Source organism: Fukomys damarensis, unplaced genomic scaffold (genome assembly GCF_012274545.1).
Source record: "Fukomys damarensis isolate Sample0158 unplaced genomic scaffold, DMR_v1.0_HiC HiC_scaffold_34, whole genome shotgun sequence".
NCBI lineage: Eukaryota > Metazoa > Chordata > Mammalia > Rodentia > Bathyergidae > Fukomys > Fukomys damarensis.
Genome location: NW_022900946.1, coordinates 2458738 through 2478035, shown reverse-complemented (window position 1 = coordinate 2478035; position 19298 = coordinate 2458738). Strand labels below are relative to the sequence as shown.

Here is a 19298-nt window from a genome sequence, read left to right as displayed (position 1 = left end):
TAGACTAGCTTCTGTGAAGAGGGATAAATTCATGGTGGTTTTTAGAATTATGTTCCTCGTGGGAATTACTGCAAAGGTGAGAAGAACACGAGTCAAGGGCTAGTTTGGCACAATGGTGCTGGGAAGCAGGAAAAGCGGAGAACCCCCGCCCCAGAACACTGGCTCACAGCCTGGCTCCACCACTTGTTAGATGCGTAAAATCGGGCAAGTGAGTTCTCCAAATGCTTTAGTTTTGTTTTGTAAAACAGGACTAATGATGGAAATGTCCCCAGAGAATTGCTACAAGAATTAAACGAGTAAATACAGCAAGAGCCTACTCAGTGCCCATAAGCACTAAACGCGTGCTAGCTATTTTTACCACTCAGTAATTCTGAGTCTGAACCTTGACTCAGCCACTTACCAGACCTTCGGCCTTGAAGAAATTTAGCTGAGGCCTTGTTTTCTCCCTGAAAAATTACAAAAACATTTACTGCTTAGAAAGCTGTTGGAAAATAATCAGTGTTCATTTCCTTTCCCTCTCCCCAAATCTTTAATAAATCAACTGTCACAGTAGGACTGCTGGCTATTTTGAAAATCTCCTGCTCTCTAATAAAATGGTATCTTTCCACAAACCGCAAAGATCAGAGGTGATAAATGTACAACACAAGCGCTGATCGAGACACCTGCTCCTGTCACTAAGAGCAGCACAGTGCAGGGCCTGACTGCGTGGGTCTGAAACTAGACAGAGGCCAGTGCTTGTCAGACCTGCCTGGTCTCAAGAATCACCTGCCTTGCACTTAAATATTATAGGTTCAGAGCCCCTTCAGGGAGGTTCTGACTGAGCGGGGCTCAGATTCTGAGGTGATAACATTCACTTTAGATGATGCCCCAGTTGTAACTTCAGGCAGATGGAGCATGGAACCACACACTAACATGCACTGTCACCCTAAGGCTCCATCTGCTCAGCCACAAAGCAGGACTGAGAATGGGCCTCTTCAAGGCATAAAATGAAGTGCAAATGATATATGACCACCAAATCTTGCCAAGAGCCTGGTGCACAAAAGAGACACAAAAATGCTGGTTAATATTCTCTCTTTCTCTCTCCGTGTGTGTGTGTGTGTGTGTGTGTGTGTGTGTATGTGTGTGTCTTGAGACAGGGTCTCACTATGCAGTTCAAGCTGGCCTTAAACTCCCTATGTAGCCCAGACTGGCCTCAAACTCTAGGCAATCCTCTTGCCTCAGCCTCTGGAGTGCTGGGATTATAAGCGTGCACCCAACTCAAAGAGGATAAATTTTAAAACACCCTCCTAGGCCCACGGTAGAAAAGGGTAGAATATCAAAGATTAAAAGCAACCAAAGAATAGGCCAGAGCCAGGTGTGGTAACACAAAGTTGTAATCCCAGCACACATTCTAGAAGGCTAAGCCATGAGGATCACAAATTCAAGCCCAGTCTGGGTGATTTAGTGATTTAGTAAGACCTTGTCTCAAAATTTAAAAAAAAAAAAAAAAATTTAAAAAAGGAGATATAGCTGAGCGCTAAGGTCCTCATTTCAATCTCCAGTACCACAAACACAAAACAAAACAGAGAATAGGTCAGGTGACTTTCAAAAGAGCAACAATTAAGGCTGACAAGTGACTTTACAACAGCCATTGCGGGAACCCATGACACCCAGAAAACAGAGCCAGGAAGCTGGGACTGCAGACTGTCTCTAAATCCAACATTCACTATGTAACCAAGGACAGAATGAAATAAAACATCCCCAAGCAGCAAAAGCTGGAAGATTAAATGGCCAACAGATCTTCAATAAAGAAATTGCAAAGCAAGTACCTCAGGATAAAAAGAAAAACATGTATGTTTTAATACCAGGGATCGAATTCAAACCCTTGAGCTTGCAAGGCAGGCAGCAGAACCATTGAGCTAAATCCCAGGCCCAAGAAAAACAAGTTGCAAAGTCTACAATGAAAGATAAAATGAAGAGCAAAGTTGGTAAATGCAGTTAAATTCAAGGTGATATGTGATTATACAAAAACAGTAAAATACACAAAAATGATAGCACATAAATTGAGGTGAGTACTCACTATAATTAGTGTCCTAATATCCTCATGATGATTCTGAGCAGAATAAAAAGTTTATGAATTTTACACTTTCATAATTTCTTTCCTTTTTTTTTGTTTTTTTTTTTGAGACAGGGTCTCAGGCTGGTCTCAAATTCACAGCCATCTTCCTGCCTCAGCCTCCCGAGTGCTGGAATTACAGGCGTGTGCCACCATGCTCGGCTTACATTTTTATAATTTCTAGAGTAAGCACTTTTAAAAAAACAAGAATAAGGGCCCGGGATTTAGCTCAGTGGTTCCACCACCTGCCTGGCAAGCACAAGGACCCGAGTTCGATCCCTGGTACTAAAAAAAAAATGAAACAAGCATAAGAGAATATAATTTCCAAATTAGTAATGTAATGAGAAAAATAATCAATTAATCCTAAACAAGGCAACAAACAAGGGGAAAAAACAAACAGAACAGCAGAACCATAAGAAATGAACTAAGGCCAGGCGTCATAGTGCACATCTGTAACCCCAGCATTGCAGCAGCTGACACAGGATGATCTCCATGAATTTAAGGCTAGCGTGGGATACAAAGTAACCTCAAAGCCAGCCTGAACTATATAATGATCCTTGTCTCAAAAAAAAAAAAAGGAAAAGAAAAATGTTAGGATAAATAAATCCCATTAAATTAGTGAAAACAATAAGCAAAAATGGATTAAGTGTGCTGATTTAAAAACAAGGACTGTTAGGTCAGAGTTTAAAACTTGTCAAATTAATAAAGAATAAAATCTAGCCAGATATTGCATTACTTCTAAAACATAAGAACACTGAAAAATTAAAGTAAAAGAATAGAAATATAATCTGTAAACTTATATGAGCTGATAGGATTTTTATTAATATGTGGCAAAACAGACTTTAAAGCAAAAAGGTTTACAAAAGATAAAGAAGGTCATCAAACATAACCTCTGTACAACGGGAAAAAAATGAGAACCAAGACCTGTCATGTAAAGATATAAGATCTCAATAATGAATGTAACTGTACTGTATACCTAAAATGTTCCAATAAACAACAGCCTCCCCTGATGGACCTGCATAAAACACTCAACAGCCGCAGAAAAAGTCAAGGACACACAGAACAACTATGCCAGTTGCCAAAAGTGGACCAGAAATGGAATGTTACAAAGTATAATGAACAAATCCATACAGACTATGAACTCTAACTACAAGGAAGAAAGCTGGAAACTAGCACCAAAAAGATAACCAGAAAAACTCCATTGGTTTAGAATTTAAGAAACGCTGCTAAATGATCTGTTATCGAAGAGAAATTATTAATGAAAATCAAAACTACATTGGATGGAATAATCCCAAAACATTACACATAAAAACTGGTGGGAAGCAAATGAAGAAGCAGTGGGAAATCAAGCATTTATATTTTTTAAAGGAAGGTGCTGAAAATTAATGAGTTAGGTATCCATTTTAAGATAGCTATAAAAAAACAGAAAATTAAATATGAAGAACGTCAAAGGAAGAAAATAATGAAGAGCAAAAATTAATACAATAAAAAATAAATCTGCATCTAAAGAGATCAACAAAATCAAGACATGGGCTGAGGGTGCAGTTCAGTGGTAGAGAGCTTGCCCTGTGTTCAAGTGGCCCTGAGTTTAATTCTCGGTACCTCACTCATACATAGAAAAAAAAAAAGCCAAAAATATCTGTAAAAACAATGAGAGGAAGTAAGTTCTGACAAGATTTCCTAAGAGAACATTTACAAATAAAACAATATTTGGAATGAAAAAAACTAATTGCATGTGACACAAACATTTTTTAAAGATATTATTAACAATTTATAACAATCTTGTTTTAAATATGTACAAAGTCATAGGAAACTCATTTAAAACTGATGAAAAAAATCATTTGAAAACTTAAGTCCTAGAGCCACTGAAAGCATTTTGAGAAATCCATCCTTCCACAAAGAAAATTTTGGGTCCCAATAAAACTTATCAGAAAGTCTTACCAAACATTCTGGAATCAAATAATTCCAGAAGTTATACACATCATTCCACAGTCAGAAAAAGAATCAATTCTCCCCAACCCAACTAATAAGACTGATATTATTTGGGTGCTAAAATATAACAATGATTTTAACAAAAGGAAAATCACAAACAAAATTACACACACGCTATCTCAGGAAAAGAGCTTTAACAGTCCTAAGCAAAACATTAAACCAAATCCAGCAATGCAAAGAGAATGAAATATGATCACTCAGTGAGTTTATTTCAGCAATGGTTTAACATTTAAAAATCAATCGATGCAAGTCTCCACATTTACAAGGAAAAAAGTATATGATCAACTTAGTAGATATAAAAAAGAACTTGATATTTTTTTGTACCAAGGATCAAACTTGGGTCCTTGTGCTTGTGAGGCAGGCAGCAGAACCACTGAGCTAAAACCCCGGCCCAAAAAAGAACTTGATAAAATTCACATACTAATATGGATTTGGGGGAGGTGGTGCTAAGGATGGAACCCGGGGCCTCACAAATGCTAAGCAAGCACTCTATCACTAGTACTCTTGGCCCAAAGGAAATTTATCTACTAAATGAGACCTACAAAAAACTTAAAGAAATGTTGAAAACAATCACTTTAAAATCCCAGTTGATCGATGTCATTCCTATCAAAATTCCAGCAGGCTTTATCAATGTGTCTGCATGTGATCTGATGAGATGATTCTAAAATTTATTTAGAAAAGCTTATACAGAAAACCTTAAAGCAAAACAACAGACATTTCTGGAGAAGAAACAGGCAGGAGACCTTGACATCTACCAGATATGACATTATAAAATTGGAGTAATGAATAAATTGTGGTAATGATACAGAGTTTGACAGGTCAATGGAACAGAACAGAGAACTACAACAGGAAGATAAACATATATATATGATGTGTGATAGGAATTCCACATCAAAACAAACTTTTCCATAAAAGATGCTAAGACAACTAGTTATCCATATATGAAAAAAATTAAATTTGATCCCTACCACACACCAAATACAAAATTCAATTCTAGAGGGTTAGGTCTCATAAAGAAAAAACTATAAAAATCCAAGGATAGAAAAGAAGTTCTTTAAAATATACAAAAAGTACAAACCACAAAAGAAAACACTGGTAAAACTGACCTTTAAGGTTAAGAAAATGTTCAACCACAGCGGGTAAGGGAAGAAGGGAAGGTGGAAGGAAGGGAAGGCTACAAACTAAAAGATCTGAAATATATATAAGCCACAAAATATTCATTCTCAGACTACATAAAGAACTCCACCAGGGCTGGGGATTTAGCTCAGTGGTTCCAGAGCCTGACTCGTAAGTGCAAGGACCCGAGTTCAATCCCCACTACCAAAAAAGGAAAACAAAAAAGAACTCCCACAAATTAGGACGGGAAAAATAATAGTAAGAGGAAAAAGTGGACAAAAGGAATTTTATAAAAAAAGAGGGTGCACAAGTGATTAATACATTTAAAAAGATGCCCAATCTCAATGTTATAGGGCAAATGGGTATTAAACCAGTTAAATAACGTCTTTTCCAGTTAAGCAAAAATTTTAAAGAATGGCTGAAGGCTGCAACTCTACTTCACTGCTGATAGAGTACAATTTTATTTTCTTTTTCTTTCTTTTTTTTTTTTTCTTGGTCAGTACAGGGGACTGAATGTAGGGCCTTGTATTTATCCGGCAAGCACTCTATCACTAAGCTACATCCCCAGCTCAAATTCTTATATAACCATTTCAGATAACAATCTGACTATACAAGCAAATTAGCATATCCTCAGAAATCCACTCTTAGGTAAATACCTTACAAATGTCCTCATTTGCCCCAGGAAACATGTTAAGTCTATACGTCTACAAAAGTCTGGCAAGAGCACTAAAGCCTATCAACTGAAGAATGACTGGATAAACCAATTATAAAATTACAATGGAATTCAAAACAGTAATCAAGATGAAGGGGAGATAGTCACATCAACACAGATACTTCTAAAAAACATGTTATACGCAAAAAGCAAGCCACACATACGCATACTAGGTCACCGCTTAGATAAAATCCAAACCCATATACTGTATTCATTACAGAAACATACAGATAGTAAAAAGAAAAACAAGGTACAAAATATTCAGGGCAGTGCTTATCTTTAGGAAAGAAAAGTATTCAATGGGGGCTTTGGTGGTGTAATAATAGCCTTTTTCTTTTTTTGAGATAGTCCAGGCTGCCCTTGAACCCACTGCACAACCCAGGCTGTACTCCAACGCTCGGCAATCTTCCTGCCTCAGCTTCCCAAAAGCTGGGATTACAGGTACAGTATGCACCACCACCCCTGGCCAGATAATAGCCTTGTCAGATTTACATTTCTACATGCTTTGCATGAGGAGGGGCAGATTGGCGATTGAACCCAGGATCTCCCACATGCTAGGCAAGCACTCTACAACTGAGCTCTACGCCCAGCACTTTTTATTTACCTATATTCTAAGACTGGGTCTCCCTAAATTATCCAGACTGGAATCAGACTTCCTATCCTCCTGCCTCAGCCTCCCAAGTAGCTGGGATTATAGGCCTGTGCCACTGTGCCAGGGCCGCACTTTTATAGGCATATTTCATAATCAAGAAAGAAAAACATGTGACCCTGTCAGGTAACATGGGACACAAACGTTAATTAGAGGAATGAGGTATAGAACAGGTTCAAACACTTCCAATGGAATCTGGGACGAGGTGTAGAGCAGAAGTGGAAGAGATGCATAAAATACGCTTATTTACGCATTTTGTCGGCTGTCTCTATGAAGAGAGCCTGTGGGAGGTGCATAACCGCTGCCATGTACTACCGACCCAAATAGTTTTAAAACAGAAACGTCTGTTTTATCATTAGGTCGTATGCTAGACAAAGTGCCGGAGCTTCACGCACAGCGTCATTTACTCCTCAGGTGAACCTTATTGTACAGATGAAGAAACTAAGGCTAAGAGGATACAGACGCCCGTTAAGAGGGGCAGAGCCAAGGCGGCAACTCACAAGCGAGAAAAATGAGTGAATAAAATTACGACGTGGGTCCCTTATCTCTACTTCTCACATCACAAAAGCCTGAAAACAAAATCTTCCTTCTCAGGTGTGAAAACGTGACCTGACCTAAGGAGGGCCATTTAGGGCCCGTTATTCCTCGGGCAACACGCACGGGCTTGGCTGAGCCGGGACTGCGCTCGGGGCCCGCGGGGGACGCCTGTCAGAACCCGGGCGGTCTGGACTCGCTGCAGCCAGCCTCCGGGCTTTACAAGATCCGCCCGCCACGCAGGAGCACTTGGGAGGGCAGCGGAGGCTGCTCTTCCGCAAGTGAAAGCAGCTGGCGTAGTCTGTATTCGGCGGTTTTCGCCAAGTAGCGCTAGGCTATCTTCTCCACTGAGGGTTACTTGTGTGATTTCCGCGGGGTTCAGTCCCGCTCACGAGCGGCCGCGTCCCCCTCTGGGCCTGTTTCCCCGCGCGCCGAGCTGCACGCCCGTCCCGCCTAACCCCGCCCTCATCTTCCCAGACGCCTCTCTCCCACGCCCGCCTGCCCGCCGCTCCCGGCGCGGAGCTTTACCCATCGCAGGAGCCAAACTGCCCAGCCTGTGAACGGCTGCGGTCGGAAGGCGGACTCCCGGCATCCCCCGGGGCGGGACGAACGCAAAAACGGCACTCCCATTGGTGGCGGCCGGAGGGCTCCCCGCCCCTCGGTGACTCACTTCCGGTTCGCTGCCCGCGCAGGCGTCACGGTATTTCGGGATCTGTGGGCTGCGTCCCGACCTGAGCGGTTTCCTCAGCGACGCAATTTCCCGCGCGGCTGGAAGTACTTGCGGGAATACGCTTCCGTTTGTTCCCCTCCTCCTCTTGCACCCTAGGGATAACCCCGACCGAAAACTAGGAAGAGCGGGCGTGCCCCCTGCCCTGCCTCCGGGGCCCCCGGTTCCGGGGCAGCCTGAGCCTCAGTTTGCTCCTCTGGGAACTGACGGTGCGCGTCGTGCTCAGGAATGAAGGCTGTTGTCCTACAGCCTGAGCTAAGATTCTGAGCGTGGGAAAGGCCCTGAGCTCCTCTGAGCCTCAGTTCTCGTTCTGTATCTTGGGTACAATAGTTCCTGCTAGAGTACTGGTGAGAGTTAAAAGATGGCGGATCACGTGGGCCAGCAGTCTCCTTTGGTGACATGTTCAGTTCTTGGGACATTCTGTTATGGAGCCAGTGCCGCCCTGGTGTGTGGAGAGATAAAGGCATAGGACCAAGTATAGAAAGCCCTGGACGTACAGATATTTCTGGACCAAAGGGCCACAAAGGAGGCAGAAAGGGAATTCAAACCTGAGTGGTATGACAGGCATATAGATGGGAGAGATGGACATAAGGTGTAGTCAGGATTGTCGCTGCTCGGGAGAGGTCTAGAAAGAGGTGTCACTGATTCAGAGTTTGAAGGCCAACAAGAACGGTCTCAGTGAAGAGGGAAGATGGGGAGGAAGCTAGATAGGACGGCAAGAGAAGTGAAGAACGGGAGTGCTGCTGTAGGGAGGGGGGCTCAAGGGAGAGCTCAAGAGAAAGTAATCAAGAGAATAAAACACGTAAGAGGATAAGGTCAAGGGTACATGGAGACAGGGTTGTTTCTCTTTTTCCCATAAAGTAGCAAAACGGAGTGATTCTGCTGAATACTGGCACTGAAGAGAGGGAAAGACTTGCAGCAGATAACCAAGGGGAATGCAGCAGTGAGGTGCCAGCTGAGCTTGAAGGCGTGCTAGTGCAGTCATGATGGTCACTTCTCTGATGCCTTCGACCCCCCATCCCAAGGGCCCTGGCACAGAAGCTCAGTTCACGTTCATTACAGAATGGGTGCTGGGACTGACTAGAAGGGGGAGCTTCAAAGTCATTCGTCTTAGTAGGGGCAGGCAGACAGGAGAAGGAGAAACAACAGTGGACAATTGAGCAACCAGCATCTCGGTGAGGTGGACCTGGTTCAGTAACAACAAACGGAGAGAGGTTGGAGTTGACAGTGCACAGTGTCCCCACAGAGTGCCTGTCCTACCTCACTGTGACTGGACCCTCAGAAGACAGTACACTTTGTGTTTCATTTTAAGTTAGGACCTTTGATGTGCCTGGCATGGGACACCCATGTGCTCCTTGAGAAGTCTTGACAGTTCAAATGTTCTGAAAGTTGACCCTAATGTACATGAGAGCTACAGGCACACAAACTTGTTGTTCATAAGGGAAGTGGCCAGGGCCTTGGCTACAGGAAGCTTGGGATCAAATAATATGCTAAGGGGGCTGGTGTTTCCCCTGAAGATGCTAGAAGCTGTCAGAGAAGAAGTGATGAGATCAAGCTGATATTTTACAGAAAGAACTTTGGTAGATGTTCTTTTCAAACATCCTTGGAGCATACGCAGTAACTAGGTACAAGGCCACAAAGGAAACTTCAGTAAGTTCCAAAGAATCTATAGACCACATTCATGAACCACAATAGTAAAATTAAAAACAACACAAAGCCAAAAAGAAACCCTTTCAATGCATACATCTTAAATTAATAAGTGAAGCTGCTTCTGAGGAAGGGGTCAGGAAGTCAGAATGAGTATTTTGTTTTACTCTGTACATTTATTCTTATAAAAAATAAAAATTATATGCATATGTTTGAGTTTTATTTATTAAGCTAGGTGAAGGGTATAGGAATGTGTACCCAGTTATTCATTAACTTTTGTAACCTTTCTGAATGTTGATTTTGTCATACATTTTAAAAAGAAAATAACATACATCTGAAAACTAGAAAATACATTAAAAAAACCTACATGGAAATTACAAAATATTCAAACAAGAATGATAACGAAAGCCTGACATAAACGTGAGACCCAACTAAAACAATAAGTACAGGGGAATTTATAGTCTTATGTGCACTTGCTATACAACAAAACAAAAATGTAAAGGAGTGAATTGCTCAGTTTAAGAGGCAGAAAAATAATACCTAAATAAACTCAGAGAAAAGCAGAAAGAAGGAAATAATAAAAGCAGAAACAAGTAAAACAAAACATTGCAGTTGATTATATACACCAAAAGAGAGTGTTCTATTAAGACCAAAAATGTAGACAAACTTCTTGTAAGATTTAGCAAGAAAATGGCACAAGTAAGCAATATTATAAATGGCAAAGAAGACACACCAGATAGAATAGCATTCTAGAGAAGACAAGTTTACTATGATCAACTTTTTTCCAATCCATTTGGAAAAAATACAAATTTTTGACAAAAATACAAATTACAAAGCTTAGCCCAAGAAGAAAATAATAATAAAATTAAAATTTTATTTAAACTACAGCAATCGAAAAAGAAAAAAAATACTATAAAATACTAAACTGCATTGCAATATGAAGATAAAGAAAGCTATCTGATACATTCTGTGAGGCAAATCTCAATGCCAAAAGGAAAATAGCAAAATTAAAGAAATGTCAGGCCCACATACATTATAAACGTATGCAAAAATTGAGCTTACTGGCATAGCAAAAGAATATGTCTTCTAGAAAAAATTGAAATGGCCAAAATATGTGTGTGTGTGTGTGTGTGTATTATGAAAATATGTTTGACCTTAGTTGGAAATAAAAGCAAGAAAAAGCTGCCAACCTTCCCTCCATGAAAATGACAAAACACTGCCAATGATACGGAGACACCACTGATTTGCCATACACATGTAGGGTTGTGTAAGTGTCACAGCCTCTCCGGAGGGCAATTTAGTGTTACTGAAATTGAAAAAGCTCATCAAGCAATCCTGCTTCTAGGAATTTAACTGAGACGGTCTTGTGTGCCTGAGGATTGCTGCAACGATGTCAGCAGAAAGGACAAAATGAGCTGTCCCACACACCCATCAGCAAGGAAATGAAAATGCAAAATGTTCCTGCACAGGGGCTGATTGTGTAATATCAGAAGGAATGAACTGTCAAGCATTTACGTGCAAGAATGCTGAATGCAAAAGCGGGGACAAGCCAGATATAAAATGCTATGGCAAGATTACCAGTTGCGCATATTTGGTGAAATGCAATATAGAAATGTATATTACGGTTTGATGAGTGTATGTATAGAAAATTGTTTTCTCTTTAAGGATTGGAAGTGGCATAAAATCCCAACTAAAAGACACCTAGAAAGAAGAAAGGTCAGGGTGTGAGTGGGAAGTACTTTGGAGGTTTACCTGTAATTTCTACTTTTATATTAAAACAATCCAACCAGACATCCATACAGTGTTCCCGTAATTTTTCAAAACTTGATTTCAGAAAGGGGATGGAGGCAAATATGTCAAAATGTTAACAGTAGTTGGTGTTGAATGGTGGAAAAATTCGCAACTATCTTTTCTTTCACTTTTCTCTATTTTCTTGTAAACTTCTAATAGGAAGAGTGAGAATATGAGAAGTCTATTTTCTCTCTCTCTCTCACTCTCTGTCTCTCTCTCTGTCTCTCTAAGTGCACAGCAATAAATGAAGAAGAAAACGGAAAGAGGAAGATTGGAAACCAGATCTCGTGCCAGCCCCAGACCCAACGCCTTTCCTGACATTATCAATAACTTCTGTGTCTCGTATCATTTTAATTTGATCCAGTGGAAGCAGTGGGTGTGAGGTGTTGGCACAGAAAAGGCAAATGATCCCTCTACTCATCACCATCTTTATGAAAAGACAAAATTATAACAGATTTAGCTGGGCATGGTGGCACGCACCTGTGATTCCAACACTCAGGAGGCTGAGGAGGCAGGAGGATCGCCACAAGTTCATGGCCAGCCTGGGCTACATAGTGAGTTCAAGGCCAGCCTGAATGACACAGGGAAACTCTGTCTTAAAAAAAAAAGCAACAAATTTAAAGATCTTGGCAGGCTTTTATTTACCATTGTCGAATGGGCAGCCCCAGAACCAGAACAGGTTTTAAGAATTCTGGAGCCGAAACACAGTCAGACAACAGTGATGCGCAGAGGCCGTGATGCCCAGAGACAACTGGATAGGAGGCTTTTTTAATCAGCTGGATCCCACGGGTGACTGGGGCTGAGCTCTTGTGATCCTCCAAGACTCAGCAAGCACCCCCGAGCTGGGGGCAACCCACGCAGTAGTATGCCATGTGAAGACTAAACCTAATGTAACATTTTAGAGGGCTGGTGACAGATGCCGAGGGTCAGCTTTTAACACAGTTCCTGTTAAAAGTCAGCAAAGGTTCAGATCTTGGGCAGGAAAGTGCACACTGGGAGAGACCGGGGCTGTTTCATCTCTCCTTGGGCTCTTACAAAGCCCAGACGTGTCTGCATTCTTGACCCAGGGATTCCACTTCTGAGTCACCCACGAACGTTACCTTTGTGAAGTGCCTCAGAGCCTCGGGGTGTCGGGAAAGAGGGGAAACCTCTTCCTTGCTTGTGTCCAGATAGTACAAAGGAGAGTGGCTGGAGTGTGGAAATGTTCTGCGGAAGCTTAGGGGGCCTGAAGATTTTGAAAGAACACTTGATGTCAGAAAAATAATGCAGAATGCTTAAAAGGAGGAAAAAACTAGAAGCTCATACATGAAAATATTACACATTCATCATCTGAGTGTGGGATCTTAGGTAACAATGTCTTGTTACTCTCTTTTAACTTTTGTCTAAGACCATATCTTATTTTATAATCTATAAGAAATATTATTTTAAAAATAATTGAACCTGTAATCATAAAGACTTCAGATATAAAGAAATTGATACTAGTTATTCATATATATTCATATATATAAAATTGGGATATGTTTACAGCCATATTTACCTAGCATCATCTGAGTGTCATTATAAATAAGTAAATTTTTCATATAACTACATTATCACTATAAACAATAACCGATTTAAAGCTTTGTCTTTTTTATTTTAATAATTCTGAAATATAGATTTATCTTTTCTTGATGAGTCCAGAAATCTCTTTTGTTGTTTTTGTTTTTTGTTTTTTTGGTACCAGGGATTGAACTTGGCTCTCTGCACTTGCAAAGCAGGCACTGGAACCACTGAGCTAAATCCTGGGCCCAAGAAATGTCTTTTTTTTTTTTTTTTTTTCTAGAAATGTCTTTGAGAGCGGTTAATCCATCTAGTACCTTTTGCAATTACAGGGTAGCACTGCATTACTATGCAGATATCTGAGACAATCAACTACTAAGAGAAGAGGTTTATTTAGACTTACAGTTTTGGAGGTCCCAGCCCATGGATGGAAGGACCCATTGCTTTGCAGCCTATGGTGGTGGGGCAGCATTATGTGGGAGCATGTGGCACAGAAAAGCCCTTCCCCTTATTAGTGGGGAAGTGAAAAATGAAACAAAGAAGAGACCAGAGTTCCACTATTCCCTGAAGGGCCGCCACACCCAATAACCTGAAGATCTCCCCCTAGGGTCTGCCTCTCAAGGCAGACCACCTCCCATAGCACCACTCCAGGGAACAAATGTTTAACACATATATGAGTGTTTGGGGGACAGTCCAGATCCAAACCATAGCACAGGGAATACCCCAAGATTATCCTGAGTGTTCTTTTTTTTTTTCAGTTTTTTGAGACAGGGTCTCACTATGTAGTTGAGACTGACCTAGAACTCACTATGTAGCCCAGGCTCATCTCGAACTCACAGAGATCCTCCTGCCTCAGCCTCCCAAGTGCTGGGGTTACAGGCGTGCGCCACCATGCCCAGCTTCCTGCAATTTGAATTGTAGGATTCATTTTTCATAACATTCCCATCTCTTTCCCTCTGTAAAACTATCAGCAATTCTAGTCTCTCCTATAATTGCCTGTTCTGAAACCTTTTATTTTTTTCAGTAGATCAGGTTTTTCTAGGTTGTCTAGGCTGGTCTTGAATTCCCAGGCTCAAGCAATCCTTCTGCCTCAGCCTCCTGGGTAGCTGGGGCTACACGTGCTAAACTAATTCTCTTCTCTTAATGGGGTGAGGCCTGTGCAAAACAACAGCCAGTCTTCTTAGAAAAGTGGCCCCAACACAAAACTAGATACACAGCAGTAAAGTGAATAAGGTTTAGTAAGTAAACTTGCTACACACGTTTCTTCTCAGACCTGTTTTCCCCACTTCCATATTCTTGACTGTTTTCTAGAAAGATAGTGAAGTTACCAGAGAAGTGATTTTCAGATAAGACGCAAAGGAATAGTGATTTCCTAACCCACTTAAAAAGGAGTGATCAAAAGCTGAATTCTGGGCAAGCTAATCGAAACCCCAGATCAGGCATGAGAGGAGTTCTCAGATTAGAGTTACTTTCTGGTCACACAGGACTCTTCTGCCCTGGACCTTCCAAGTGTGGCCCTCAGACCCGCAGCACAGATGCTATTTGGAAGGTTGTGCTCCGTCTAACGAGGTGAGCCTGAGCCCCACGCTGTTTTAACATCCCCTGGGGATCACACACATGCGCGCGCACAAGTCTGAGCAGCACCAGGCAATGACACCCTTAAATTCACTCAGCTGCCCCCCATCCTGCGCTCCTAAAGGTCACTCCAATAGAACAGTCCTCTTTTTCTCCTCCTCTCACTGGGTGCAGGTCGGAAGTTATACCCACCTCACATGTGTGTATTTTAAGGTTATTTTATTTTATTTATATTTATTTTTTTATTTTTTTGTGGTACCAGGGATCGAACTCAGGTCCTTGTGCTTTCGAGGCAGGCCACCGAACTGCTGAGCTAAATCCCCAGCCCCACATGTGTGTATTTTAAAACAGACAAAAATGGAGACTTCTCTCTTCTCCATGTTTCTTCTTCATCGGTCCAGCAGTTTCCTGGGCCCTTATTTCATGATTTGAAAATGATTTATTTCTCAGGGAACACTGGACATACTGTTCCAAACTTGTACTTCTCCTTTTGGCTACAATGGGGTGGAGTCGGGGGGAGAAAGTCAGAACCCCAGAGTGCCTGTCACAAATTGAGGGCTCAGGGAATATTGTACTGATGTTGCAAAAGTATTTGACACTTCAGGACTGAATGAAGTTTTTTAAAGTTCTGACTATAATATGGCTGAAAACATACATATACATATATACACAGTACATGGCACGATCACTGTAACAACAGAGATGCAATCTCTATTATACGATTGAAATTACAATGTAATTAAAACATAAGCATGCGTGCCATTTATCATTAAAATAGAGCTGTGATCATAATCTTAATTCCCTCTCTCTCTCTGTCTCTCTCTCTCTCTCTCTTGGTTTGGGAATCGAACTCAGGACCTTGCACTCTTCAGGCAGGTACAGTGCCACTGAGCTAAATCCCTGGCCCATCTTTTAATTAAAATTCACTTGAAAATGCATTTGGAAACTATAGTTGAAAAGAAAGTATCTAGTTGCTTGGCCAAATTTTTCATCTTCATTCACTTTTTGTATTTATCCTAACAAATATTTATTGAGAGCCATAAAGGACACAAAGATAAATGAGGTTTTTTAAGTGCTAGGGATCCAACTCAGAGCCTTGTACCTAACAGGCAAATGCTCTGCCACTGACCTCTACTCCCAATCCCACAAAGATGAATTTCAGTAGTCCCTAAAAGCAAGTTGCTTTCAGCTAATAAGAAAAAAATGGGATAGATTCACGTTAGTAAGTATAATCAGGAAATAAATTGGTAAAGCTGGTAGAGCTTATCAATTAAGCTGCTTTAGGTACAAGAAACTAACTTGGGGTACTTTAAGTAAAAGTTTAGCAGAGTACTGGGTACCTATTAGTCAGGCTAGGGTAGGTTATGCTGCTCTAACAAATATCCCTCAAATTGCTATTTCTAGCTGCTGTCCCATACACGTCACAGGAGTGTGTCAGTCAGCTTTCCATCACTTAAGAAAATACATGAAATAATCAACTTCTATTTGGGCTCACAGTTTTAGAGTTTTCATTCCATGGGCAGTGGCCCCATTGTTTTTGGGCCTGTGACGAGGCAACGCATCAGGTAGAAGCACAGGGTGGGCATAACCCACTCTCTGAGAGCAAATTAGAGGAGGAAAGGAAAGAGGCCCCACAATCCCCAGCAGGCCTGAAGACCCCTCAACAGGTCACATCCCTGAAAGGTTCCACCACCTCCTAAACGTGCCACACTGGGGACTAGGTTTTTAACACACGGGCCTCTGGAGGACACTCAAAATCCCAACTATCGCTAGGAGGCCCTGCCCTCCACTCAGCCAGAGACTCAAACTAATGGACTTCCCCCATCTTGTGGGTGCCCTTCGGTGCCGTCTAAGACGTGAAGCCTCACGTGATGGTGGCAGAAGAGAGAGATTGGAAGTTTGCACAGAGGCCTGAAAGTCACACACATCATCCTACTCTGATGTCAATGGTCAGAACTGGTCACATGGGCTGCACTAACTGCCAGCGTGGGGAATGGAAGGGGACAGACAGAACTCTCAGTGAGCTGGAGAACGGTTCACAGACCCAGAGGGTGAGGCCATGGGTCAGAGAAGCCTGGGGGACCTGGCCACCCATTTTCAATTCTCTGACACCCTTCTTAATTTGTATGAGAACTTGATTGGCAGTTTCACTAAAAGGGGGAGACATAATTCATCCAAACAAAATTTCTTACAACAAGAAAGGAAGAGGAAGTGTGTAGTTAGCCACGGCACACAGCTGCACCTGAGCTGGCCAAAACACCCACATTCAGAGTTAACAGAATCACGGTGGCTTTACGGAGGAAGGGGCTTCAAGCTGAGCTGTGAAGGACGCATGGATGTGACAGCCAGGGCAGCTAATCCAGGCCAAGAGGGCAGCATAAGCAGAGTGTGGCAGCCACCTGAGAGGCAGAGAAGCCTTTCGGGCCTGACCAGAAGATTTGCAGTTACTTTCTACCCAAGTTTCCCCTCTGGTCTCTGCTGAGGGTAGTGTTACCTCTGCAAACACAAGTGGGTGGGGGCCCGCTGTCACGGCTCGCATGAAGTCATGAGCTTGGAGCCCCAGCCTTCGGTGTTGGCCAAGATTCTCACTTCTCCTCCACAAGGCCTCTCCTGGCCTCAGCTCGTACTTCCTCAGGGCAGCTGAGTTTCTTGCACCAGTGGCTTAGGGCCCCTGTGAGTGTAAAACCAGAACCCACCAGGTCTTAAAGCTTCGGCCCAGACTGGAAAAGCACCATTTCCTCTTCATTCTGTGAGCTCAAATGTGCCAGAAAAGCAGGGTACATTAGGGCAAGAGCCACTGCCCAAGCACAGGGTCACTGGGATATGGCCTCGTTGGGGACACCTTTGGATGTTCGCTGCTCCGGGCTCCTAGGCTCCCACCCACCTAGTGCAGGTCCCGATGAACCATGGGTAACGGGACAGAGTTCTTAGCTAGAGGGGGGTTGCACAGGGTAAATGCCACCCCGGGAGCTGACGCTTCTACAGCCTGGACGAAAATGATGAGCCAGGCACAGAGGGCTTCTCCAGGGAGACCGGCATGTGAGGCTGAGTTACAGATGTGCGCTGTACTCCCAGCACTCAGAAGGCCGAGGCAGAAGAAATCACTGTGGGCTACATTGTGAGAAGGCCGGCCTGAACTGCATTGCAAGGTCCTGTCTCAAAAAATCCAAAACAGAAAGGCAACTGAGAGAGCTGGGGAGAGGGCAGACGGTCTTTCTCTTGGGAGGCCTTTGCCCAGGCTTCCCCTCTATATCTTAGTGGCGGGAACTGAATCACATCTGCACTCTGTGCTGCAAAAGAGCCTGGAAAGTGAGCGTGATGGTTCATTTTAGGGGTCAAGTAGTAAGAAATGCGTAAAAACCCGGAAAAGCTTTTGTTACTGTAGTTGTTTTGTGGTACTGGGGGTTGAACCCAGGGGCATCGCACTGAGCCACATCCCCAGCCCTTTTAATTTTTTATTTTGAGACAGGGTTTTATTCAATTGCCCGGGCTAGCCTTGACCTTGTGATCCTCCTGCCTCAGCGTAACCACAGTGACGGGATTACAGGCATGGGCCACCACACTTGGCTAAATAATTATTTCTGTGTGCTTCCGCAGAACTTCTCCAGGGGACTGGCGTGAGTCTGCGTGCACCTGGTGGGCAGATCCATCCTGGTTGGGGGTGGGTAGCACCCAACTGCCTTCAGTCCTGGGTAGATCAAAACAGAGAGAAGAAGCTTGGGTCTTTCTCCTGAGCTGGGATACCTGTCCTCCCCAGCCTTGGGATTTACACCAGAGGTCCCTGGGGTCTCAGGTCTTCAGCCTGGCATGGAGCATTGCATAATCAGAGTCTGGTTCTAGACTTTCAGACTTGGACTGAGCTACACCACCAACTTCCTGCAGTCCCCAGCCCGTGGACCCTGTCTTGAGACTCCTCGGCCTCCGTAATCACAGGAGCCACCCCCGGCCCGCAGGAATCTCCTCTCATACAACTCTACCTGCTCATCTGCATGCTGTTGGCTCTGTCTCTCTGGAGATCCCTGACTGACAGAATGAGAATCCACCAGAGGGGAGCAGATTTAAGCCCACCATGATTCATTCTGTCGGCAGGCAGGGGCCTGTGTGAGGCAGCACAGGAGAGGAGAACAGTGGAACTGGTACAGAGGCTTCCACAAGCAATGGAGAACAGGTGGAAGAGTAGGGCTTTACTCAGGAAAGCCGAGGGTAGGCCCTGGACAGAAGCAGGGAGAAGGACGTAAGCCCATGTGAGAATAAAGCCCGTGGCAGCTTGTGACTGTCTTTCGTGACACAGAAAGAAGAGAGCGAGAAGGGAGTCAACGTTGTCAACATCATTTCCAGTTTGCTTCACTGGTTGGTGACCCCATTCACTGAAGCCAAGCACACAGAAGGAGAAGTGAGCTTGGGGCCAGGCCGTGACTTTGGCTCAGATGTTTTGAGGTGGAGGAATCAGAGACAGCAAGAGGGAAAGGCCCACGAGGCTCGTGTGAAATGCCAGGTCAGAGCCGGAGGGAGACACGAATGACCCACCCAAAGCTATAATCAAAACCACACTCCTTGGCCAGGACAAGGTCTGGAAGAATGGAGGTCCAGCCACCCAGAGAGCTTCCTCCTGGAAAGAGGGACCAGATAGAGAAGTAGATCCAGGAAAAAGACATCCTCTTTGGCATTATTAGAGCGCTGAAGGGTCCAAGAAGGGAAAAGGAAGTTTATAACAGCAGCACAGGAAGGCAAATGCCAGGGATGAAAGAAGAGGTCATTTAGCACACAGGATGAGAAGGAAAAGGAGAAGGTGATTGGAGAGGTCGGGAGAGAGGCAAATCACCACCGAGTCTTGTGACACAACAGACATTCCACACGGAATTAGTGGCTGTGGAGAGAGGGGGCTGGATGAGAGCTTGAAAAAGAATTTGGTGGGGCTCTA

General features: G+C 43.3%; 1 protein-coding gene and 1 long non-coding RNA gene across 4 annotated transcripts in view; both read right to left on the bottom strand.

The window, feature by feature from the left end:
- Nsmce1 (NSE1 homolog, SMC5-SMC6 complex component) overlaps window positions 1–19298 on the bottom strand; it is a 69043-nt gene that overhangs the window by 24824 nt on the left and 24921 nt on the right. For 2 of the 3 annotated variants that reach the window (XM_010623488.2, XM_010623489.3), the window contains exons 1-2: window positions 7627–7720; window positions 401–446 (exon numbers count right to left, since the gene is read on the bottom strand). Coding sequence is in view for 1 of the 3 variants with exons in the window: in XM_010623490.3 (XP_010621792.1) it covers window positions 401–446 (46 nt within the window). In the remaining 2 variants the exon portion in view is untranslated. Of the gene's footprint in view, window positions 1–400; window positions 447–7626; window positions 7721–19298 lie in introns of those variants that run through there. The other variant, XM_010623490.3, reaches the window with a different exon arrangement.
- On the bottom strand, window positions 11895–19265 carry LOC109118054. Its single transcript, XR_002025327.1, has 3 exons — window positions 18355–19265; window positions 16872–18065; window positions 11895–12488 (listed from the first exon to the last, which is right to left on the bottom strand). It is a non-coding gene; the product is annotated as an uncharacterized LOC109118054 (long non-coding RNA).